The following is a 26004-nucleotide window of genomic DNA, read 5'->3' on the forward strand; positions in this document are numbered from 1 at the left end:
AAAACCTCTTACATTGAAATAATGATTTGTTTTTATCTCCCCCTTTCAATTTACTCACAGACCAATAGGGGCACAAACCACTGGTTTGGAATTGTTTTCTCTGACATCCAAATGCTGTGTACCTGTATGTGGCTCCTGATTTTAAGCATTAAAATCACACATTTCTATCAATAGTGATAAACTTGACCTTCTTTGTGTTTTTACACAGTGATAAAATGGAAAATTAAGTTACAAAGTTCCTTTTTTATTCTTAAAGTAAACAAAATGTACAATCACAATGCCAATTTCACTCACTGTTGTCAGGTCTGTTTGTCCCTTTTAAAAAAAAAAAAAAAAAAAAAAGTCATGATGAGCTGTATCACAAAAACGAACCGGCGCAATCTCACAAGTCTCCCAGTCAGATTCCTGACGAGTGAGCAGAAGCATAGCAATAGAAATAACAAGTCAGCTTTACATAAGAGACAGGTAAAGTACAATTCCTGGATATCATACATTTTGATCATTAAATAATACAATGGTTTTATCGACAGTTTTGATGCTGGAAAATAAAGACAAGAGGCATGACAAACTAAAGCAGTGAGGACAGAAGGATGGGACATCAGTGCTGCATTGATGTGTGAAAAGACCGTTTCCTGTCCGTAGTTTAAAAATAACAAACAAACTAAAAAGAAGCCGATTCGACAAAATCCAACAGATGTGCATAGTTTTCTTGTGTTTCGCTTAAAACAGCAGTTCTGAGGAAAATGATGTGTCATGTTCACTCCCATTAACTGGACTCAGAACATCCTCTGCAGAGGCTGCGTATGCGTGCAAACCTTCAATGAAAAGTCTGAAGTCCCATCTTTGGACTGGGGCGTGTTTTTCTCAGCTTTTTCGAATTGGGTTATTATATTACCTACATGCACTGAGTATTATGTTGCATGAAGGCAGAGAAAAAGAAATGATTTTTTAAAACAAATACCGACTGCCATAGGGGATCACATTCAACTCCAATGTAAATGGCTTGTTTTGCCAAGTGTTATCCATTCTGTGAGCGAGACTCCAGTGGCGTTTATACTGTATCTGCGCTGAGGACTAAAACCACGGGCCCTGCTGGCAGCCGCCCGCATGTGCTATGCAAAATAAAATAAGAAATAAGTGCTTCTACGAAACAAACATACACAAGTCTCCCGAATTTTTTGGTTACCAGTTTGCCGCCAGCAGCTGAATCCAATCACTTTGGCTTTTTTTTTTTTTCCTTCAACTTAGGCCTCTTTCTCATACCAGAGCCACAGTGATTTTGGGCTGTGGCGGTTATCTGTGAGGAGGGTACATATCTTTAGGGTGAAACTGTGCCAACGAATGCAAAATAGAAAAATAAATAGACATCTGAAGGGATGTCACAGCCTCTTTTGGTTTTTACTGTGTGATTTCCTTCACAAATTTAAAAACATAAAAACTACATAAACCCAAAAAAAACCCCAACTTTTTAAAAATCGAACAGATATTCTAAAAGCTACGATCTCAAGTGTTTTAAGCCAGGAAGAAAATGAAAGAGGAAATGCACATTAAGCTAAATTGTTGGCTCTGAAAATGCATTATTCCAGTTTTCAGGAGGTCATGTACCAATAACTATGCATTTAAATCTGCATCACTCCACCGACCTTTGGCCCGCAGGAGTGATTCCTTGTTGAAATGTAGCATTCTTTCTTTGGAAAAGACGACCATGGTCATGAAATCAAACTTAATTCCCCCCCAGTAGATAATTATTTTCTCCCAGTAAAGCTCACTCTTTCAGGGCAAGTTATTGCTCAATAAATACCAAACGTTTCATTTCTATCCAAAAGTGTGTCAACGCCTTGAGAGGATGTTAGGCTCTTCATGCAAGGAGCAGTTAGACTGAAAGCTACACCAGAAGAAGACATGTTGCAAAAAAAAAAAACTCTTTGGAAATTACATTTCGTATTAGCGATGGTTTGAGTCTTATATAGGATGCTACAAAAAAACAAAATCTGACTTCTTACACTCTTAAATTACCTATAAAAAAGATCCTTTTAACTTAGTCATATAGTTGCATCAAAAATATTCAGATTACATTACTTTGACTCAAGTTTCAAATACAATACATAATTTATGGCTTTATAAGTTAAAATTAAGGAAAAAAAAAACGCCTCAATCTACATCAAAGTATCATCCACAATGTACAAGTTAAATTAATTGGTTTGAAGCTAATTTTGCTCTCCACACTTAGCGTAACATAATTGTTACTCTTACCACTTGCTACTCAGTGCTTAAGTTGCATCTTGATATATCATCGCAGTACAAAAACATGCTTCGCAAAAAAAAAAAAACAACCTTGATGAAATACAAACACTATACAAAAGAGACAGAGTTTCTTACAAATATCATGGAAGCATCCCTTAGCTCGTGGAATATAATAAAACTGGACTAAAGTCTCATCCACATGGGCCAAGTAAACCCAAATAGTCTTTTATTTCATTATTGCTGTGAGAATTACTCCCTTTGTAGTGCTTTGGTCAAAACACATTCCAGGAAGACAAGTTTGCACAAGTCTGGCCTTTGCTTCTTTTAATCTGTTCTTTAATTTCCAAGCGGAAGGTAGAGCTAGCTGAGAGCTCACAAAATCCTCTTTTCATTTAAAAAAAAAAAAAAAAAAAAGCTCTTGTGCTTTCAAACTGTGACATCAGTTTTTTTTGTTTTTTTTGCATTGTTCTAAATCAATACGGCCTCCAGACGGCTTCATCCATGCGACCTCCAGGGTTGAGAATGGTTGGAGAGTTACTGTGGCTCCCGTCACCGTCCACCCCTCCCTCTGTTTGATTGGGCAGGTTAGGGTTCACCAAGGTGGTGCCCGTGGAGGCGCTAGTGCAAGGTGGGATCATCCGGGACGGAGAGCGATCCCCTCCTGGAACCATGGAGAACTGGTATGTGTTGGAGGAGGTCCCGTAGTAAAGATAGGGCGTGCTGCTGGTCTGGAAAGGTCCGCTCTGGTTCTGGGTGGAGCCCGGGTAGGGTGGAGGAAGGTAGGTGTGATAGTGGGCACTACCCAGTGACATGGCTGAGGTGACGGGTGGGGTGTAGGTGAAGGTGGCTGGGTAGTGCATTCGAGGGCTGGTGAAGCGGCTCTCTGTGAGGGAGGAAAGACCTGGGAACTGACGCTCGAACTGACCGGGGAACGGACTCAAGTCTGAAGAACCTGGAAAAGCACAAGAAATATACAGTTTTGTTAGCAATTCACGTCAAGAAAAGCACTATAATTGCACAGTTTGTGAGTTTGAATGGTATAATTGCGGTTTGGACGCCAATACTTAACACATTTTCTTGTAGAGTAATTTTATTTAGGAAACAATTCTCCTAAGAAATGAAATGGTAAACTGATGTGTGATTTCAAGCTTAATTTGTATCAAAACACTTAGAAAAGGTCATGATTTCTGTGTACAAGTTTGTGGGGCGGCAATTATCTCCAAAAGCTGTATTAATTAGATTAAGGAGCATTTTTCACGTCAACTCTTAAGCTAAACACTTGCACACACTGTATGCCTTAATATGTTTACACCCCTGCATATTTATGTTTCTGTGCGAGTTGGCGCATGTTTGTGTTTAACTGCATGCAAATCCGCGTGTTAAGATGGTGTGTGAGTGTGTGTTGAGGGTGGTGGTGGTGTGTGAATACTGTATGCACATGAAAAAGCAGTTGGGATGAATCAGGAGCTGCACATGTGGAAACACTTTGAGCAGAAACAGTTTCCATGAGATCCATAATGAGGCAGGGCTGAGCTCTGATGTGGCTCCTCTCCTCGCCTCCCATCGGCTCCAGCATGTGTGTGTATGTGTGTGTCCGCACGCACGCACACGCGCGAGCGAGCAAGGCGAGGAGGGAAGGAGAGTCGAGAAGGAGCTGCTCCATCTCACCCTTCATTCCTCTTTTCGCTTCATCCCTTTAAAAAATACCCCAAAACCACTAACTGGTTGTGGCGAGCTTCGCGCTGGGCGAAGAGTTTAAGGAGAGAATAGGAGCCCCCTTTTTCTTCCCTCCCGTCTCTTCTTGGTGGTTTAACCCAACCGTAGCCCTCTTATCATAAATCACCAGGCGTCTTCCGTGTCACCATGTCTGCTGCGAGAGGACAGGGGGTGGCGTGAAGGAGGAGGAGGCGGTGAAGGGACACCCGAAGAAATGCTACGTCGGATTTGTCGCTATAGCCTCGCGTAGCATATGCTGCCAATTAAGACCATTACACTTCCTCTTTCCATGAGATCCATTAAAGTTCAGGAAAAATAGCAGATCGGCTTTACTGTACACGCATTTTGATCTGTTGTCTGACTGATAGGACTTCCTGCTTGTGTTTTTCTTGCTGGATCTGCATAAGAGTTCAAAACGTGCTGTAAGGACAAGTTTGACTATAATTGCCCTCTTCAGAAAATGCAAGTGAGGATGCATAAGCTGAACCCGTCAGAGTCAGTATAACCCTCAGTATAACGCCTCAGTGTCAGTATAACCCTCAGTATAACCCCTCAGAGTCAGTATAAACCTCACTATAATCCCTTGGAGTCAGTATAGCACTAAGTTTAACCCCTCGGAGTCAGTATATCCCTTAGTATTTCCTCTTGCAGTCAGTATAACCCCTCAGAGTCAGCATATCCCTCAGAATATCTCCTTGGAGTCAGTATAACTCCTGGGAGTCCGTGTAACTCCTCAGAGTCAGAGTCGGTATCAGCCTCAGTTTAACCCCCCAAAGTCAGTATATCCCTCAGCATTTCCCCTTGGAGTCAGTATAACTCCTGGGAGTCAGTATAACCCCTCGGAGTCAGTATAACCCTAAGTTTAACCCCTCGGAGTCAGTATATCCCTCAGCATATTCCCTTGGAGTCCGTGTAACCCCTTAGAGTCAGTATAAGTCTCAGTTTAACCCCTCAGAGTCAGTATAACTCCTCTGAGTCAGTATTACGTTACAGTAAACTGCATAAATGAATGACCAACAGCAGGGGGCACTGTGTTCATTGTTTCGAAAGGATTGATTGAGAAAATAAAAATGTCATTTTGCCAAATAATCAAAAATGTTAAACTTACAAAAACTCCAGAAGATTGCAGGAGTGTCCTTAGTAAACACTAGTGAGGATACTATACATACACTAATTAATACACTCAGCTAAACCCTATCATGATGCTGTCTATTTCTATTTCAACAGCTCCGAGCATCCATTCTGTGATCGGGATTGACTGTCAAAACTGAGAGTTTTCAAGCTGCACTCAATAAGGGCGAGGCGGGCGGAGTGTTTGCGCATCCATATCAGCTTCTGCTTGTACTTGTCGGGATGATCTGTGAAGGGATCCAGTTACAGAGCAGCCTTGGCGAGGTGTCAAAGGGATCTGCAGAGATCTGAGAACCTTACTCACATCACTTAGGGCGCATTAAGTGCTGGAGGTGTGCGAGCGGGGGGCGAGTGGGGGCAAAGCCCGAAGACGGAAGTTTGAACCACCTGTGCACGGACTCATGCATGTGTCACTTTGAGCAACAGAGGCCAACGCTGGAGAGATGAAAGCGAGCGAGGCGGCGCTAATCAAAGCCGACAAAGGCAGCTGGATGGATTTTAAAACCTTTCTAATGCGCAGTCACACCGCTGCATCACTTAATCTATCACCTTTTGCTTGGGGCGCACACATAAACACACATTCACAAAAGAGAGGGAGGTAGGAAAGCACAGGGAAAAACAGAAGAAAGAAGAGCAGGAAAAACAAAAAAAAACGGACAGAAAGTCAAACAGGTGTAGGAGCAACTCGTCGGCAGCATGTTGGGATTTAAAGGATCTTTCACATAAAGGAGGGGGCGGGGACTGAGACAAATTGAAACAAAGATGCTGCCGTTACTGGAAACACACTGGCTAATGCGATTACCCACAATGCCTTGTGAGAGTACCACTGTAAAGAAGCTTTATTTGTCAGTCACAAGCCTGTTATTATCCCTGGGCCTGTTATTACCCATACTGCTCTGAGATCAAAGGAGAGGAATTTGGATAAAAGGAAACAATTGTTTCTTTTTCTTTCAATTCGATCCAAAAAGCTCTAAATAGACAGTTCAAATAATTAAAAGGCTTGTCAGATTTTTCTCAGTTTCACTTGTTATCTGAATTATTACTGCCAAATTACACTTCTCACTCATCCTCACTCCTCCTACTATACCGGCTGAATGTTGCATCCGGGTTGGGGTCAATTACATGTTTCAATTACAATTACGCCTTCCATTAACCATGTTTAATTACAAGTACATTACAATTATGGTGACCAGCATTTTATCCAATTACAACTAATATGAAAATTATTGTTTTTTATTGTTTTTATTGTTGGAAGTCAATTACAATTACATTCTCAATTACTCAAGTCCAATTACAATTAATCACAATTACTGAGCGTGAAATACAATTCATAACCCCATATAACTTAACTTTCCTCTTGTGGTAGCCTTCTGTTATCATCTGTTATGATAAAGAGTCGGTTTTGACCCATGTTTTAAATCAGCTGTAAAATATTATTTATCATCCATTTGTTTCTCATCTCTTGGTTACCTTGTTAGGCTTCCTCATCCATGAAAATATTGGTATCAATTTTTTTGGTGTGGGCATCTAATTATACCCCTCGATTAAATATTGTTTTAAATGGTAAAATGAGGTAGTGGGAAACATTGATCTGAAACATATTTATACAACTGTTAGCTATGTATGTGTAATCCATAGAACTGTAACATGCAGTAATGGAATGGCCAATGTTTAGTGGAGGCAAACATGCTAACAAGGGGCCAAAAATGGTCGAAAAGTGGCAAAAACGTGGCAAGAAAAGAGTGTAAAGTGACTAAAATGGGCCAAAAGTGGTCAAAAGTGCCCAAAGTGGCAAAAAAAGAGGAACCAGTTGGTGAAAGGTAGTTTAAATGAGCAAAATGTGGCAAACAATAGTTAAAAAGGGCAAAAATGTGGAACAAAAAAAAGCAAAATGTAGGGTAAAAAGGAAACAAGTGGTATTTATTTGGCAAAAGTTAGCTTATTTGAATGGAAATTGGCCAAAAAAGTTAAAGAAAGGACAAAAAATGTATAAAAGTGTCAAAAGAAATTTGCAAAAATGAACCAAAAAAGAGGAAAAAATTATTAGCAAAAGGAGCTAAAATCTGAAAAAAAGTGTCAAAACTTTTTGAAAAGGGGCAAAAATGGGACAAAGGAAGTGGAAAAATAACCAAACTAAATAGGTAAGAAGGGGTTAAAAAGTTTCCCCCTTTTAAGGTTTTGTGGGAAATAATAATAATAATCACTGACTATATATTGGCTTCTACGTGACGTCGCTGATAATGTAATTAATTGGTCTGGACAGAAAATGCCAGGGCTGAATTTTGGTCCCAGTCCACCCCTGGCAACATGGTTCCACAGTTTTGTGTTTCATTAAATTGTAATTGACAAATTTCATGTAATTACATGCCAATTACGATTACAAAGTAAGTTATCTGAACTCTATTACAACTGAATTACAATTACAACAGCACCAGATGTTTTCAATTACAATTATAGGTGTAATAATGTCATAATTGTAATTAATTATCAATTACACGGTTACCATTCTAATTGACCCCAACCCTGATTGCATCTGAATTGATTGTGGAAGATCATGACACAGGGTGAGAAGCGTTTCTACCTGGCAATCGTCTAGGCACGTCACTGATGGCGGGCAGGCCAGTGCCTCGGCTGGAGGAGAGAGGGGTGGTGGAGTGGACTGAGGGGGACGCCATTGGACTCAGGTAGGACGGATACGTCTGTTCGTATGACCAGGGAGGAGAGGACTGGGACTGGCGAGGGTCTGATGGTGGAGAAAGAGGGCAAGGCAAAGAGAACAGGTATTCAAGGAGAAGCCAAAGGAAGGTATGAAGGACACAAAAAACAAACAGAGGAATAATAAAAGAATAATTACCAGTGGGCTTGTTCAAGTGGTCCAATTATTTTTGCTCCATTTTAACTCAATTATATTGAGCAAGTGCAGGCATTATTAGTTTTATCTGTCTCTCCGTACTTGTTTTTACAACTACAGGTAAATATCAGTTGGCTGAAGTTATGCAACATCCTCCATTATGACACATCCGATGTTTACCTTTAAAAGAAGATATACCCGTTTCCCTACTGAGCATTTTAAATACAGTATACTCATGTGTGGCATGGTAGAACAGAAGAAAGCATGTGCAGTAAGTAAATAAAAGCTTGATCACAGTCAAGGGATATTAATCAGGAAGTCAGTATTTGCACAATAAATATGTTGCATCAGAATAAAACTAATCAAAATGAACTTTTCTGTGATTATGGTACTATTTCTATTGGTCAATTCCATTAAGCCCGGGGTGTCAAACTAATTTTGGGCCAGGGGCCAAATACGGCCAGGGGCCAAATACGGAGAAAAATGAGTAAATTATTCATTATTGTGCTCTAGTTTGCACTTCCACGTATAAATAAATTATAAAATATGTACGGCACTGATAATATCCAGATATTCACTTTAAATGTATTTGATTTTGTGACCCACTTTTATGTAATTTGGGGAAATATTGTGGAATATTAGAAATAAATAATAATAATAAAGAAAATTGCAGATTTGGGAAAAATCAAGAGTTCTTTTAACAGTTTGAGATTAAAACTGACTGCCATCATGGGATATAAGCATGGAGGGAAATTATTAATATTAATATTGTGGAGTTTCATTGAATTTGTGAAATGATTTGGAGATATCTAGCTGAGCTATCTACAGATGAATTAGTTTAATTTGCACAATAATAATTGATATATTCTCTGACTTTTTTACTTTCTGCTGCAGGCTGAAATATATGCTCTGAAGGGCCAGATTTGGCCCCCGGGCCATGAGTTTGACACTTGTGCATGAAGGGATCCGAACACAAAAATCTGCCATAAATGCAAAACAAAGAAACCACACATCTCTTTTGCACACGGGTTGTAACGGGTGGTATATATTGGTGCATAGTTCTAACACCTCCATTCTATTCAACCATGCCTCAAATCATCACCGCAAAGCCAGCGCCAGAACATAAGAGAGAGCTAAATAATGACGTGTGATCACCCTCCAGAGGCGAAGCTGATCAGGTGGCGGCTGGTCCGAGCCGTGAGAGATGGTGTTACCTTGTGTGATGTAGATTGATAGAGTGACGGAATAGAGGAAGACAGACGATCTCGGAGGCAGTATAAGTAACGCATCGTTTTTAATGCGCCACCAATGCTTCTATCAGGATGTGGCTCCAGTAAGGGTTTGATATTTCAGCTTAGATACAGCTAGACTAAGTGAGTGCGACTGCTCTTTTGCTCTGACATGACTTCAGGACAACATTAAGGAAAAATGTGGTACGAATGGTTAATGCTCTATGACCTCACCAGGAAATATCTCTGTAGTACTTTTCATGCTTTAGATGTTATTGTCATGATTTCTTTAAAAAGCTTTACTTTATCAGAGTAAAGTGCAAAAGTTCTATATATAAAATAACTAAATGCCGTTTTTCCATCCATCCATGCATTCATCCATACATCCATCCATCCAATTTGTTTGTAGTACTTTTCAAAAGTGTTGGCTGTTATTGTCATGATTTATTTAAAAATCTTTACTTTATCAGAGAAAAGTGCAAAAGTTGTCTCCACAAAATAACTAATCCAGTTTTTCCATCCATCCATCCATCCATCCATCTATCCATCCATGATACGTACCTACAAAGACCTTGACAAACTATAAACCAAAGCCAAATATTTTTCTTTGATGTTGAAAAATGATGTTGTTAAATTGAAGACCTTTATAGGAGAAAAGTGCAAAAGTTCTCTCTACAAAATAACTAAATCCAGTTTTTCAATCCATCCATCCATCCATCCATCCATCCAGTTCCTCTGTAGTACTTTTCAAAAGTAATTTCTCCTCAGCACACGCCAGAGTTAACCATGGAGTTCCACAAGGTTCAGTTTTAGGACCACTACTTTTTACATTATATATGCTTCCACTAGGTAACAATATTAGAGATCAAAATATAAATTTCCATTGCTATGCAGATGATACACAGCATTATTTGTCAATGAAATCAAATGAAACTCATCAGTTATTAAAACTCCAGGCTTGTCTTAAAGACATCACATCCTGGATGGGCCGTAACTTTCTCCTTCTCAAACAAGATAACAGTTATTTTATTTGGTCCAAAACACCTCAGCGAGAAATTATCAGAGCAAATAGTGTCTCTGGATGACATTACTCTGTCACCCACCTCCATAAAATCAGGAATATCTTGGCCCAGAGTGATAACTATTGAAACTCTACTGTCAGGATGTCCCAGTAACTCACTACAAAGTCTCCAGTTAATTCAGAATGCTGCAGCCTGAATACTAACAGGTACAAACAGAAGAGAGCATATTTCTCCAGTATTGGCTTCCCTTCATTGGCTACCTGTAAAATCTAGAATAGAGTTTAAAATCCTCCTCTTAGCCTACAAAACACTACATGATCAAGCTCCTGTATATCTTAAAAACCTGTTAGTGCCCAATCATCTAGGCAGAGCTCTTCGTTCTAAGTTTGCTGGTCTTCTTGAAGTTTCAAAAGTATCTAGAAGTAGAACAGGCAGAGCGTTTAGCTACCAGGCTCTTCGCCTTAGGAATATATTGTATACCCATTACACCGCTCACACTCCTTACACACCATTTACACTGATGTTCACCCCATACTCATTCTTATTCAACTGTATTCTTGTATCATGTTTTTCTGCAGTCTGTGCCTTCTCCTCGCCCTTCTCTCTCTTTTCTGTTTCAGGTGTCTTGATGCTGGAGCTGGTGGTTCCTGATCAATGGTTCACGGCTCAACTAGTCTGGGACACTCAGATGGTCTATCTCTCTATCCTGTTCGGCGGTTTTTGATTCCCTCTGTAGCTTATACTTCTTCATGTGTATTTGTTGTTTTTTTTTTTCTTTTTCTTTTTTTTTTTTTACAAATTTAATTTTTGTTGTCATGATTCTTTTAAAAAGCTTTACTTTATTGGAGAAAAGTGCAAACGTTGTCTCTAAACTTAATCCAGTTTTTCCACTCATCCATCATCCATCCATCCATCCATCCATCCATCCATGACACGCACCTACAAAGACCCTTGACAAACTATGAACCAAAGCCAAATATTTTTCTTTGATGATGAAAAACGACTCAATTTGTTCAATTGAAGACCCGTCGGCAATATTTAACACTGTGTCACCGCTGACAAATGACAAGCATTTAAAGAAATTCAAATCACTTGCAGTACACCTTATTTTCCCAAACTAAAGACAACATGGTGGTGCAATCAACTTTTTATGGATGCCTCTTTCAGTCCTTTCTGTATTTATACAGTATTTATAGAGGTAATTGCATTCATTTATTTATTTTACTGATGAAGCCAGTTCTTGTTTCCTAACTTTGTGCAAATAGAGACTGAATAGCTATGAAGAGAGATGTTTTTTAAGACCAGAGTTCAAGATTAGCCACAAAGTGATCCACAGAGAGACTGTACTGACACTGCACCATCATAACCACTATGGCGGGGGGGGGCAGTCTAAAGGAGCTCACCAGTTATCTGCGTTTGCCCCTGCTGGTTAAAGGAGTTGGCTGTCGGGTTAAGAGTCGGTCGGGGGCCTTGTGTGGGGACTGTGACTCTCACTCTCATCCTCTCCAGTTCGCTGAGGCGGTCTGAGAACAAGCCAGCTTTGGGAGGATCCTCTAGCTTCTGGCGATGCCCTGCAGACACGAAAAACCAAGCAAATTAAGTCACCCTGGTCACCCTGACAATAAACCACTTATAAATTACCACTATTATATTCAATCAGGGATAATTATTGCTATATGGTTGCATGTGAATCATGAATGACTCTAAGATTACATACAAATCTGAATTAACCTGGATGTTGTTCTACTTTATCAGTTAATCTCTATCGGCCACAGCTAAATGGCTAAAGTCGACTGTGGGGTTGAGTTGTAATCCTTCATTCTCCTCAGTAACAAAGATGTACAAATAAATCCATGCTCGGTTCTTACCCGAGGCTTCTTCCTCAGGTAAATACAGGCTCTCACGCCATAGCTCCATTATCCCCACAGGAGTCATAACCCGTGCCAACTACATTATGCCCGTTCTTTTCCTGCATTCCTTTGCTGTCAAGTCAGGTTTACTTCTGCTATAGCCCAGATTTTTTTTTTTTTTTTATGAATTCAGACACAAGTGCTCAGTAAATCTACAAACTCAACACAATGTGTTAGAACTTCTGTTGGGGCCCATTCCTGAAATCTTGTATTGGGAATTGAATCCAAAAGTTGTAGTTTGGAAAAGGCGGGGGAAGACGTGCACGGAGTTCTTTTTTAGCACCGACACAGAACTGTGTCAGTGCGTCGGTCTGGTCTTGCACTGGTAGGTTTCCCTGTAAAAGCGGTAAAGTAAATATCAAACAGAGGAGAGTAGAAACTCCTGCTGTGCTTGGCAGAGCTCCAGCTGGCTCAGGCAAAAAAATAGCGAGCTACTTCAGAATCCTGCCCAACCTGCCTGCTGTCAAGGCTGGGAACAAAAGCATTACACCTATAACCCTGGGTGGGTACCGTGGAAAGAAGAGGAGAGGGTAAACAAAGCAGCTTTAAAGGGAATCATCATTTGTGTTGCTAAAGCGGCAATGCAAAGATCAAAGCGTGGATGAAAAAGCTGCTTCACATGCAAATATCGGTGATAATGCCGACCTAAGCTTTGATGTCACACGTTAGAGCTTGTGATCTTTCTTCATGCTCCGGCTTTTAAATCGTTAAAAAAAAGAAGAAAAGACTATAAGTAATGTAAAATGTCAATTATAATTGCCATCGTGGAGAAAGACAGATAGTACAAAAATGTTCCGTGATAAAAAAATTAAAAAAAAACATGAGTATGATGGCGAGCTACTGGGAGCCAGAAAAAACAGAAATTGTATTACAGTGACGTGACTGGACTAGTATCATCCAGCCCAGAATAAACAAACAATCCAATTTTCTCTTCCCATTCTGATATGGAACAATAGCCAATATCAATTAAACTTCAAAACCCAGACTTTTCTTTTTTTTTTTTCATATATTTTATATCTGTATTTCCAATAATATAATTTCCCCATCAGTCCGACACTTTGGGCCTCTTTTTTTCAAGCTGTGCCTAGTCAATCATAGCGTTTCCATTTTCAGCAGACTGAATTTCTATTCTAAAAAAGCCTTGAGACACAGTGCAGGCTTTGTGCACAGCCTGTCTCCTAGAGATGGGGATAAATAGCAATGGGAGACTAAGGGAGATGAAGGGAGACAGGCAGACACTCAAGAGGGGAGGAAGAGACCCCACTGACCAGTAAATTCAGAGTCCAAACACAAACTGAAAAAGGTACCGCAAAATGGTGAAATAGTCAGAGAAGTAAAATATTATACTTATTTAGGATTTGTGGTGCTTTTGATGTATAAACTTTCCATCTCGAACAACCCAGAAATCTACTGATGCAACAGTGTTTAACATAGACCGGTGAATTTTTTTCTTTCCATAGGAAGGCAACATGTCAACTTCCATAAAAAAAAAGTCCAATTTACACCCCAAACAGCCAGACCTCAAGTCCATTTGTTTCACAGGCCTTGACAGTAAATACAGTTTACCATGAGTTAATTACACCTTTTAGGACAACTGTTGCCAAACACAAGATGTCTCAGCTGTTTTATCGCAACCTTAGCAGGATGGAGAAAAGAGCTGGGGGTATTTAAAGGAGCGGGAAAGGCGAGTAATTTCACTGCCGTAGGGAAAGTCCCTCAGATTCCCATCATCTCTGTGAAAACAGCGAAGATTTTCGATAGTGCCTGGCTGCCACTTCCCTGCCCGGCCAGCAGCCGGAAACACGGACAGATTCAGACCAGATGTGAGACACTTGCACACACACAAAAACGCACACCTTCAAAAAAAAAAAAAAAAAAACAAAAGATGTGACTTAATCATGCACACAAACGCTATTATGCACTTGCACGCGCACAAAAATAGCTCACACATGCATGTTATCAAAGGGATAATAAATGATTAGAAAACAGCAGCAGATAGCGTCTGAAACCACAGACTACTCCTTGAGTCATATTGGTTTAACTAATCCACGGACAAAGCCGGGACTTAACTTAGCCCTGCTGATCTGATAACAGTGAGAGCAAGTTGGCAAACAGATATTAAGTCCTTTAGAACATAGATATTTATTGATTAGATAGCACAGTGGTTCTCAAACTTTTTTTTTGGCTCAAGTACTCCCTTTATTTTACTCCTGGATCCAAACACCCGCTTTGTCCGACGACAACATTTTGCTTAGAAAACTACTTCAAAACAACTATAATACATAATGATGGAATGAGCGAGTGATAACACACATTTAAAAAAAATCTCATTTTGTAAATAAGAGGTAAGAAACACTAATTAGTGCAGTGGTTCCCAACCTTTTTTGGATCATGACCCCATTTTGATATCAAGAATTTCTGGCGACCCCTAAGACATGTTTTCCTACAATTACAAGTTCAACCTGGTAAGGGAAAGGTAAGTTTTTGATCATGTTTGAGCTGATTAGTTGTTTAAGATTGTGTGCTGTTTTCATTTTCAAAAGGAATAATAATAAAAAAAAAAATGTAAAAAATCTATTTTAATTTTTGGGGTCTTGACCCCAAGGTTTAAAAACGCAGATTTAGTGGCTCCTGAATAGATTCATTTCTATAGTTTTTATCATTTCCAGTCAAATCATTCCTGAAGTGGTACCAAGACTAACACTTTATTTGTTATTTTTTCACTCTCTTTATTCTCTAGGGGTCCACGAACCCCCTTTTGAGAAACACTGAGATGGCAGACTGCGCTTACTGAAAATAGACCTTGTACAACGTTTGCGTTGGGACTCCAATGACAAACAGTATCACTGTATTTCTTAAGACTGTGAAACGCTCACAAAGCAAAAATGTTATAAAGAGTAGGGGAATTACATTAAAACATGTTTGGCTTGTACTACAGGGAGTCAGAGATCACTCACGTGTGTCAGCTCTTTCATACATCTTTAATACTAGTTTGTCCTGTTCAGCGTTAATGGGCGCTGCAGCATCAAGATTTACCCTGGCAACGTAGTTTCTAGAGTAGATTTCTTAAAATGCAGATTATTCATTTAACTTTGAGACAAGCTACTTTCAGTGGCCAGAGGTTATTATTAATAATAGTTACCCACCCTTTCCATTGTCCTACCCTGACTCCTTCTCCCCTGTTCCGTTCCCTTCACCAAGGTGTAACACTGCGATCTCTTTTTATATTCTCCATTTAATAAAATTCTTCTTACCCTTTCTTAGGGAGGGGCTGTTGATGGTCACAGTAATTGTATTTATTTCATTGCAATAACAAAACATACATAGCTGTCATGACAAAAAAAAAAAAATGCACCACATGTAGAGTTGACCTTCGACAGCATGCGCAGACGAGGTAAAAATAAAATAAATTAAAAAAATGAGTGTCAATGTGATTGGGGAACGAGATGAGATCACCAACGGTCTTTGATTGCTGTTGCAATTGATTGTGTCGCCATTGTACCGCATGAGTTCATCCAAACTGTAAATAGTTCCCTTAATGGAGAAAATAAGTAAATAATGCATGTTTAACATTTTTCATCTATGATTAATGGAGAAAATAAGTAAATAATGCATGTTTAACATTTTTCATCTATGATTACTCTCGCAATTATAATACTATATTACATAAAAAAACACAAAGGTCATTAAATCAGAGTGTATGCCTCATGGATCAATGAATCAACCATGGTTTGCTCCAAAAAGAAAGAAAAAAAAATCTAAATTGCCGCTTGAAATTTTGTTTTCATCTCGACTGTAAACACTATTTGTTGACATTTTTGGATATTGCATTGTGGGAAGTGGAGTCCCGTGACTTCTTGTGTTTTTTTTTCCCCCAGACAAGGAGGACAGTGATTTGCTTGACACCATTTTTGCTCCCAGTATTCCCAGTGAGATCAGAATGAAGTAAAGACAAGATCTTTAAGACTCCCCAGTGGTCATTTTGTTGACAAATAATTTTCGTCATAGTTTTCGTTGACTCTTTTTCTTAAAGTGACTATTAAAAAAAATAAATGTCAACATGAACACAATCAAAATATATTGATATTTTTCTTGACTGAAAAAAAACGAAACTAAAATTTCATCACATGGGTCGAAATCCAATCAGAGCTCATGTGATCATTTGATTTTACTGTACGTATCTTCAAATGTGTCTGTTTACGTATATTAATATCATCCCATATCAGGTTGATCAATGGTAATTTTATCTGTAAAACAAAACTCTTAATGTGTATATTTTAGTCAACTATCTGTAACAGATTTAGTCGACTAAAATCTTTATCTAAAATCTAAACTAAAACTAAAATAGTCATGATGACTGACATTTTGACAAAACTAGGCTGCATTTTAGTCAAACAACTATGACTAAAAGTAAATCAAAATAAACACTGGACTCCACGTCCCATAATGCAATGCATAAAATGTAACACAAAAGCAGTGGAGATAAAAACAAGCTTTAAAGCGACAATTTCAACCTTTTACATCTTTTTTGAGCAAATGTATGGATCAATGGGGCCTTTAATATGGATTTATGTGATTAAAATGATCATGGGTTTTTAAAAAATCTAATGTTGAGTCAATTTCTCTGACTGCCAGCGTTCTTTCACGTAAAGGTTGTGGGATAAAAACCAGGTATCAGCTAATGCATCGGTCGTGCACTCCTGCCTTACGTGAGGAAAATGCATCGTGTCATAAAATCCTGAATAAACAGCAGAATTTAGAACTTACGCTTCTCTTTAAGCCTTTTTCAGTCTGGCTACAGATCACTGGGTGAGTTTTGGATGAATGTATCTTTGAGTTTGATTCAGAAACAGCTCACCAACCCCCCCCGACTATAACTCTGGAGGATTGAATCACGCGTGAGTGAGCATTTGTCAGTCAGTTAATGGTGGAACGGTACAAGTAAATGAATGAATAATCTGCGTCTGTGATTCATAGTTTTATATGGAGCTTTTCAGTGTTCGTGCTGTATCTGTGACTGTTCAGAAACAATGAATGACTTCACGTTACAATCCGGAGCCTGTCTGAGTGCTAGACTTACATGGGTGACGGCCAAACACTGGTCGGCCATGGGGGTCTTGTATAAAGGGAAAGAGTAGAGGGCGGAGGAAGAGAAGAGAGTAAAAACAGAGCCTAAAGATGGGGAAAAGAGCGAGACAGGAAAAATAAAAGACAAGCGAGGAGAGGAGGTGTGGGAGACGAGGCAGTGAGCGAGGAAGAGGAAAGAAGGGAAGAAGAAGAAGAAGAAGGGGGGAAAGAGGGAGCCGGGCTGTGGTGGAACACTGCCAGCCGTCTGTGTGGTCCATGCGTTTCAGCCTGGAGGAAGCTAGCCAGGCTGGGGAAGGGCACACACACAACAATTCCCAACGGCGATGCATTTTATTAAACACAAACGCACGTTTACACATTTGTACAATAGTGCACAAAGTCTGACCTGTGTGTGGTTGTTTTCTGGCCGGCTCCCTCGGCACCTCTCCACTCACATTAAAGCGTTTTGATTCAGAACTGAAAAGAACAAAATCCCTTGGAGGAGTAACTGTAGCACCTCGGGAGCCAACTCAATCCAGATTTTTTTTTTTTTTTGTAATCTGTATCTCCTTTATGATTCACTCTTTTTTTCTCGGTTCTCTTGTATTCCCCTTTGTGTCTGCCTCCCACTTAATAATGTGCTGTTTCGCCTTGTAGAGGCCTTGGCACCTCATCAAGGAGCTACATTCGAGTGACTTGCTGCCTCTGGAAAAGCTTGAAGTACTTTTTCTTCTTTCACTTTTTTTTTTTTTTTTTTTTTAACTCTTCCATTCTTTTTGTTTGGGTGTAGTTCTTAAGGTAAGCAGAGCTGCAGTAGATAATCCTTGTAAATACGCATCAATAACCCCAAAAGCTTTCTAGACACGCAGCTTTGGTTAGATTATAACCCTGGTAAATTAAGAGCTTTGCTTAATTAGGAAATTCAGGATAATCAAATAGTAGCTGACTGACGTCGTTTTAGTTTTATGGTATGATGTGATCTAGTACAGGGGTTCTCAACCTCTGGGTCAGGACCTCATTTGGGGTCGCGAGACACTGGGAGAGGGTTGCCAGATGCCTTTAAGAAACTAAGATTTTAACAATTTGAGCCAATTTTTGCTTATTTTTACCCTTTTTCTGCTATTTTATCACCATATAGCATCCTTTTAATGCATTTTTGCTGCAGTACTGCCATTTCTGCCACTTCTCCATCAAATTTCAATGCATTTTCTGCACATTTTTTCCACTTTCAAGACATTTTTGGCACTTATTACCCCTTTCCACCACTTTTCCCACCTAATGTCACATATGTTTACCCATAATTGTCCCTTTTGCCAATTTAACCACATCATTTGCCAGTTTAAACTAATTATTCCTCCTAATTGTTTCAATTTTGACACTTTGAAACCTTCTTTACCACTTTTTCTGTCCACTCTAATTTGTAACTTTTAACCAATTTCTATGGTTTTTAAAACCTCATTTCACCACCTTTTCCACTATTTTTGATCCCCATGTTTTTCAGATTAAAACAAGGATTTACATCTTTAAGATGACTTTATACAATGGAGTAAATAATAATAAACCTCATGGATTAGAGTGGATATTATTCAGATCAATAAATAAATGTTGTTATCACAGATTCATACAACAATGGACCATTATTTTGCTGACTTTATGGATGGGCCCCCAGAAGCTCTCCCCTTTATTCCCGCTTATAGATGGCCCTGTGTCCACATGACTGTTCTTGAATGCTCTAGTAGACTTTCAGCTTTTAGCTCTATAACAGCACCCTGTGAGTAGCCGACATGTTACAGCTTGTGTACATGTTTGCGATAACACTGTCGGGTCTTTATATCGTCCTCATGACTAATATCTCCTAAAACACTTACTAATGATTATCAAACCGTCACAGGGCAGAGGATGGGATTACTTTGTCAGTGGAATAATAGGCTGATTCTCAGCAAGCACTCCAGTAAAGCTGCTGTGAGGGGGTGAAGGGGTATGTACTCACTACAAATATAATTACAGTCCCACAATCCATTCAGAATCAGTTTTCAATTTAAAGTGACCCACTGTGGTCTTTGTTTTTTGGCCGGGACTCCAGTTTACCCAGTGCCAAACCACTGACTCCTGTCTCCAGCCCACTGAACTGCAAATGAAACTTTTAACTGACAGCTGAGCCAACTGCACTGAAATTCACTGTCGAACAGAGCAAAGCAGGGATTTTGAAAGGAGACAGATTTGAGAAAAAAAAGAGAAAGTTTCTTTTAAAGTTTTTCTGGCTGTTTCCCTTGGATCAGGATGGATGTGGCAGGTCATTTAGTTGTAACGGTTTATCAGATTTGGGATATTTTATCAGTGAAGCATGACTTCAGCATCCTTTTTGTTATGCACATGACTTCCACTTTTCTTTTTAAACTTAAAAAAATGTACTGGAGATGACACATGTACTTTATTTCAATCCCACTGGTTCTCTACTAAGGATTCCCTTATCACTGTTGTATTATGTGCATTGTTATATATATATATATACATATATATATATATATATAGGTTAATAACTTTGATTTCATGATGATAAAACCACAAACTCCCATAAACTTTAAACTCCAGCCACAGTTGTGCTTAAGATTGATGTGTTTAAAAAATATTCCTTTTTTTTTTATTGTGTATGATCCTATTTCTAGAATATTAATGCTTGTGTGCTGGAGGCAGATAAAAGCTGTATGTGTATGTGAATAAATGGCTGAAAATATATGTATAATATACTATTAAAAAAGAAAATTATACATCATATACTATAAAAGAAAATAAAAATATATATAATATACTATCGGCAGAGTACTGATATACATCCCACTCAAGTAGAAGAACTGTTACTTAATTGAAATTGTACTCAAGTGCAAGTAAGTCACACATAAATATTTAAGTACAAGTAAAACGTAGCTTAATGAAATAGTACTCAAATTAAAAATGTTACTTGTTACTTACACCCCCATGTTTATTTTTGGTAATAAATCTTGCCACGTTCCCTTGTATACAGTAAACATCTCATGTATAAACTTTAAAAGGAAGAGATGAAAACTTGCACAGTTGGAACTTAATTTATTTTCCACAAAGGCATCTGTATAAAAACAAAAACGTTGCCAAAGTGTACAATTATTTTTTTTAAATAAAATAACACCACTGAAATAAATCCAAAATAAACTAATTCTCAGGCTCTAAGTATAGCTACATTTATGAACTTTAAAACTGAGAAAATAACCCCTATTAAATGCTGTTTTGCCATTTTGCCAAAAGGAACTAATTACGTCACTTCTTTTAAAACGTACCTAAGCAAAAGTGGAATTACTGATTTAGAAATATATTCAAAAAAGTACCTATAAAAGAACTCAATTACAATGACGTGAGGAGTACTTGCCATTAGTTACTTTCACCTCTGACTATTGGAGTTGTAATTATTTATATACGCTAAATAAATATATTCTGTTAAATCTCTGAGATGGACAATGGTAAATATATGTAGGGATTACTAATGTCTGTGCGTGGGTGTAAGAGTTTGGCTTGGCACCCTGGTTTACTGAACCACTAATATCATCTACAGGCGTGTATATAACCAAGGACTTTTCACCAGACTTGTTAACACTGTAACCAAAACTGAACCAAAACACGACCCCTATCCCCAAACCCAGAACCCCCGAAACACCCAAAAGCTTCCAATGGCGAGGGACTCGCAGACTGGATCCTGACCACTAACCTTCACCACCGACACACATCTACACACAGCTAACCACAGAAACACCTTGTGGGTGTGATGCCACAATCGTTTTTGTCACCTTCTCTGTTTTTTCTGCCATTAATTAACCATAATGAGAACAGTGGGCTGGGGCAGAAAGCCGTGTTCTACCGTGTTATTACGACACAGCTATTAACGCTCAGGAAGTTTGTCTCGGCTGGCCGTAGTTATAAGCACCAGCAGCAGCTGAGAGAAGACAGAACCACCTATAAAAGCATATTGGTTTAAACAGCCACTCCCTGACTATTAGCTCAAAATGACATTTAATGAGGCCTATTAGCTTTGCTCCAAATCAGCATTATAGCTACACCAACCTAATATCACGCACACACGCAGTCTCCAGAAAGATGTCAGCAGTGAAAACTCAAACAAGTGCCGACACGCATTGTCATTTTAGACGCGAGCGAATAGACACGTATACCGTTGCACGCGCACACGCTACACACACGTATGATGAGTGGTTGGTGCAGAGGCAGACCACAGGGTAACTAAGAGCTGTCAAGCTATTAAGCACAATGCAAGCCACAAAAACCAAGTTTTCCTCCCGTTAATAACTCAGTGGCCAGAGGGTCCTCCTGACGAACCACTTACTGTACGCACACACGCATACACACACCTACACACACACACACACGCTAAACCGCTGAGGAAAATCATACCGCAGATCTTTAAACTAGGCCTCACCAATACCTCTTATACTCTGACCACCCAATTAATTAAGTAAAGCTCAGCTTTTCAGGCATAGGGGGCTCACTCATTCACGGGTGGTCCTGCTTTATTCCTCCAATGATATTAGATGAGAAACCGCCGGGGAAATGACATCCCTCAGGACGCCTCATATGGCCACCATAAGTCTCTTCAACCGCAACACTTCCTTTTCTGAATGAGACACCCACAACCAGGGCAGCCATTAAAAAGATAAAGAGAAAATGTGAATCAAATTAAATTAAATATAAAGACAGAATTTATTTGATTTGATCTTTATCAGCCCTTGCTCACTTTTTTTTTTTTTTTTTTTTTTTTTTTTGCCTTATTAGGAATATGTTTCTACAGGAAAAAAAAAAAGGCCACACAAGTGCTGGTGTCTGTCAGCTTGTAGACAGCATACTGTTCTCTCTCTCAGAGCGGACCCCTCCCTGTATAGGGGGGCCCAAAGTGCCACAGGCCTCCTAATTACCCCCTCGTTTAACACAAAATAGAGCTGTAATAGTTGAGAAAGCCTACAAAAGCCCCCCTCCAATGTCTCAATGAAGCGTTCATCGATAGGATCACAGTTTTTCAGACACACAGTTCTGCGTGTCTGTGCTGAAAACCTGGAGAAGGGGAGGTGGGGGCACATGTGTGTTGTGCCACCCTTCGACCTCAGCTTAATGACCCCTGAAAGGGAGACGTGTTCTGGCTGTAGTTTCTGAGTAAATTATACCACCACTGTAATTCTGACTACTTAACAGCAAAGAAAAGAAGTTCAAGGGTTATGTATGATGACATAGTCTTTATTGCTTGAAATTACTGTCCTGAGACCAAAGGAGAAAGCAGCCAACTTTAACTTTTACGTTTTTTTTTTTGTCTGTAACCGCAAATGGAGGAAAACAATGTAAAAGCCTGTTCCAAACGCCAGAATTCTTTCACCTGCGGAAGTGCCTCGACTCTGTCACATGTTCCAGAATAAAGGCTGGACAGAAAATTCTAAAGACGCTGTCTTCGCATGGGATCGAATTGAGCTTTTGTAAACAAATACATAGTCCCAGCTCCCCATCTGCTCACCAAAATAACATGACTTGTTTAAAAAGTCCTGTGAAGGGGGACGGCAGATGCACAGGAAATACTTTTGATCAAACAGAAAAAAAAAAAAAAAAAAAAGGACTGGAGAGGGTGGGAAGGAGCCGGTGTGATCGCGAGAACATGTGCATTCTGAGGACAAGCATATGTTTCAGGGGCTGGTTGTCCATGAACACTGAAACGTGGAGTGTGTGAGGCTTTTTCTGGCAACGCTGGCAGCCTTTTTTTTTTTTTACAGTTAGAGACTGATGGTAGTGCTAATCCCACTGTCTCCAGGCTCCTCTGTGTCTCCTGTGTGTCCTGCTGCCATATGTGACAGGGCCTGGCTGGTGGGTGGGTGGGTGGGTTTGTTCTATGCAATGTGATTTTTTGTTCATTGAGACGCCACGAGATGAGAATATGTTGTTTTTTATGAATAAGTAGGAGGGTAGTGGAAACAGCTGCGTGCCAGACCAGTTGGCACTGATGGCTACAGTAAAGTTTTTTTTTTTTTTAAACTCCTCAGTTGTTTTTATATGGCCCATTAAAATGAGCTGATGCTAGCACTCTGCTACCCCTGTCTACCCCTCTCACAATCGCTTCACCTCCTCTCATTTTTTATTCCCCTGCTTTGTCTCACATCGTCACATTTCTAAGGTTATCTGTAATTAACAGCTGTGGACTGCTAACAAACAGTTATAAACGTGTTCTAGTAAAATCTTATTGAGAGGAAGGGTGGGGGGCGGGGGCCAATTTCCTTGTTTTAATGGTGCAATTTCAATTTAGCAGAGCATTTACTAGTTTGAGGTACGGGATTTCACACCAATAACATATTTCAAACAACCACGATGCCGATTTTAAAGTCAAAATTATGAATTATATTAAGGTTGGGGCATAGTTCATGACCTTGAATCATTTTCTTGTTTCTCATTTTAAAAAAAACAAGAAAAAAAAAAGAAAAAAAAAGATCTTAACACACCCTGAGATGTCGTGTTGGTGTATTTATCTATGCATTGGAAGGTACTCACTTCTGGGCTCACGTGGTCCGTCCACGGTGACCTTTATGGCTCGGTGGTAAGTGGCCACTTGTGGTGGGTTGGTGAATACTGTGATTGTCAATGTGAAGCTCTTTCCTGCCATGACATCAAACAACATCAAATGAGACACGATAACAATGACGCCCATTCATTCATCCCCGTGTCATATGCGTGGCTGTGATCACACAAAAGCTAAAGCAAGCTAATGGGAGAAATCAAATTTCAAGAGATTATAGCAACACATACAGTATTATTGGCTTTTTGAGAAAGGGGTGTGTACGTGTAGGATTTTTTGGCAGCGTCTAAATGGGAGAAGAGATTGCGTCTTGTTATCCAGAATTTCTAAGGCAGAGTGAGTGGGCGAGAGGCATTTTAATAGTCACTTCCTTTCTCGATAATCCCCTGCAGTTGCTGCCTTGGGGTTTGAGTGTTTGTCTGAGTAAGTGTGTACTGTACACTCCTCCGTGTGTGTGTCTGTGTGTGTGTGTGTGTCTATGAGGAATGTAATGAATAGAGTGCAACGGCCGAGTCAGCGTCGACACTAACGTTGGAGGCATGCGGACGCGTCATGTCGCCATGGTTGCAGGGTGCTAACGGGAAGCTGGGGGCAGGTTGCTGCAGCGACTCATCCCATGCAGCTGTCCATTCAGTCGCAGCCATCTATAACCCTACACCCGCTGCCTCGCTGCGCCGCTTCCGCCCTGCGCTCAGCCTTGTTGTAAACATGCGTCTCAGGGACGATGGAAGATAGCAGATCACAGGTACAGGTGTCCCACATGTCTGATTGGAGGTGCATGAGGGTTCTACAACAGAGCTATTGCCTGTGTTTTATGATTATAAAGGGGCCACTAATGCACTGTGTTACTGCCATCATTACAACTGTCACTTAATATTGATGACTTTGATAATAAGTGACTGTTAGACCTTTTGGTAACACTTTACTTGAAGTTGTATAAATAAGGCTGAAATGATGCTGTCATTATCTGTCATTAGCATGAACAAGGTGTTATGAAGGCTGTCATTATGTGTCGTTGGCTAAATTACGAAACGTTTTGCTAAATGACGACACCTATGGAGCTATGTTGGCATCTTTGCATTAGGCGGAGGGATCTAGTGGGGTTAGGTAGGGTTAGGGTAACAAATGACACTTAATGACAGCCTTCATGACACCTTATTCATAATAATGACAAGTCTCATGTAATAATAATGACTGAGTAATGTCAGCCTTATGTATACAAGTAAAGTGTTACCGACCTTTTTGTTTTGACTTTGTAGTTTGTTTTGTTTTTATGAACAATGAGTCTGAAATATACATATCTATCTATCTATCTATCTATCTATCTATCTATCTATCTATCTATCTATCTATCTATCTATCTATATTGGTGTTTCTATACACAATTATGCAATAAAATAAATTCATTTATTTAGTTGCAATTACAAAACATGCGTTGCTGTCTTAAAAAGATTGCACTTCTTCTAGTGTTGACCTTGTGCAGACAAAGTAAAAAAAATAATAAATTGCTGCGTCTATATCAAAAAGACCATTTTTTCTAATAAAGCTGCTGGAGACAATCATTTTTTATCAGATAAATCCATAGTGTTGGCCTCATTGATCATTAAATCAAAGATCATTTGCTAGAACAAAAGATGGAAAAAAAGTTGAAATTGCCGCTTGAAAGTTTGTTTTTAATCCTCACTGTAAACACTCCTATTATTGGAAGCAATGGCGGGAATGTTTGCGCATGTTTTAACTATATGCGCTATGTGAATATATTGTACTTAATGTTGTTTATACCTCTTTTATATGGACCGAATTGTTCTGAAATAAGGTTGAACTAAAAAGAACTCCGTTTGTTGACATTTTCGCGCATTGCATTGTGGGATGTGGAGTGAGACGGGGGCATAGAAGTGTTTTAGTTCATTCAGACATCAAGATATCATATGAAGAGAATCACTGTCTTCCTTATGTGGCAAAGAAATCACAGAAAGAATAAATTCTATGCATCCACTTACAAGACTCCACATCCCACAATGCAATGCGAGAAAATGTCAACAAATGGAGCGTTTACGATGGAGATAAAAACAGACTTTTAAGCGGAAATTTAAAAAAATTTCCTTTCTTTTCCGAAGTAAATGATATTCGTTTCATTGATCTATGAGCTAACACTATGAATTTATCAAATAAAAATTAGCGTGGGTAGCAGCTTTAGGTTGAATCATTTTTAATCACATTTTTAATCAATGATCACTTAGACGCTCTA

The 26004-nt window shown here is 39.3% G+C and overlaps 1 protein-coding gene across 3 annotated transcripts in view; it reads right to left on the reverse strand.

Annotated features, from left to right (window-relative positions):
• Nucleotides 1-1195: 1195 nt before the first annotated feature.
• Nucleotides 1196-26004, reverse strand: part of runx2b (RUNX family transcription factor 2b) — a 47598-nt gene continuing 22789 nt past the window's right edge. Inside the window, exons 5-8 of one of the 3 annotated variants that reach the window (XM_028439557.1) lie at nt 23732-23836; nt 11597-11764; nt 7673-7834; nt 1196-3196 (exon numbers count right to left, since the gene is read on the reverse strand). In XM_028439557.1, the coding sequence (XP_028295358.1) occupies nt 2718-3196; nt 7673-7834; nt 11597-11764; nt 23732-23836 (914 nt within the window). In that variant the 3' untranslated portion in view covers nt 1196-2717. The remainder of the gene's footprint in view (nt 3197-7672; nt 7835-11596; nt 11765-23731; nt 23837-26004) is intronic. The other 2 variants (XM_028439559.1, XM_028439558.1) reach the window with 2 other exon arrangements.

This window comes from Gouania willdenowi, chromosome 24, assembly GCF_900634775.1.
Source record: "Gouania willdenowi chromosome 24, fGouWil2.1, whole genome shotgun sequence".
NCBI lineage: Eukaryota > Metazoa > Chordata > Actinopteri > Blenniiformes > Gobiesocidae > Gouania > Gouania willdenowi.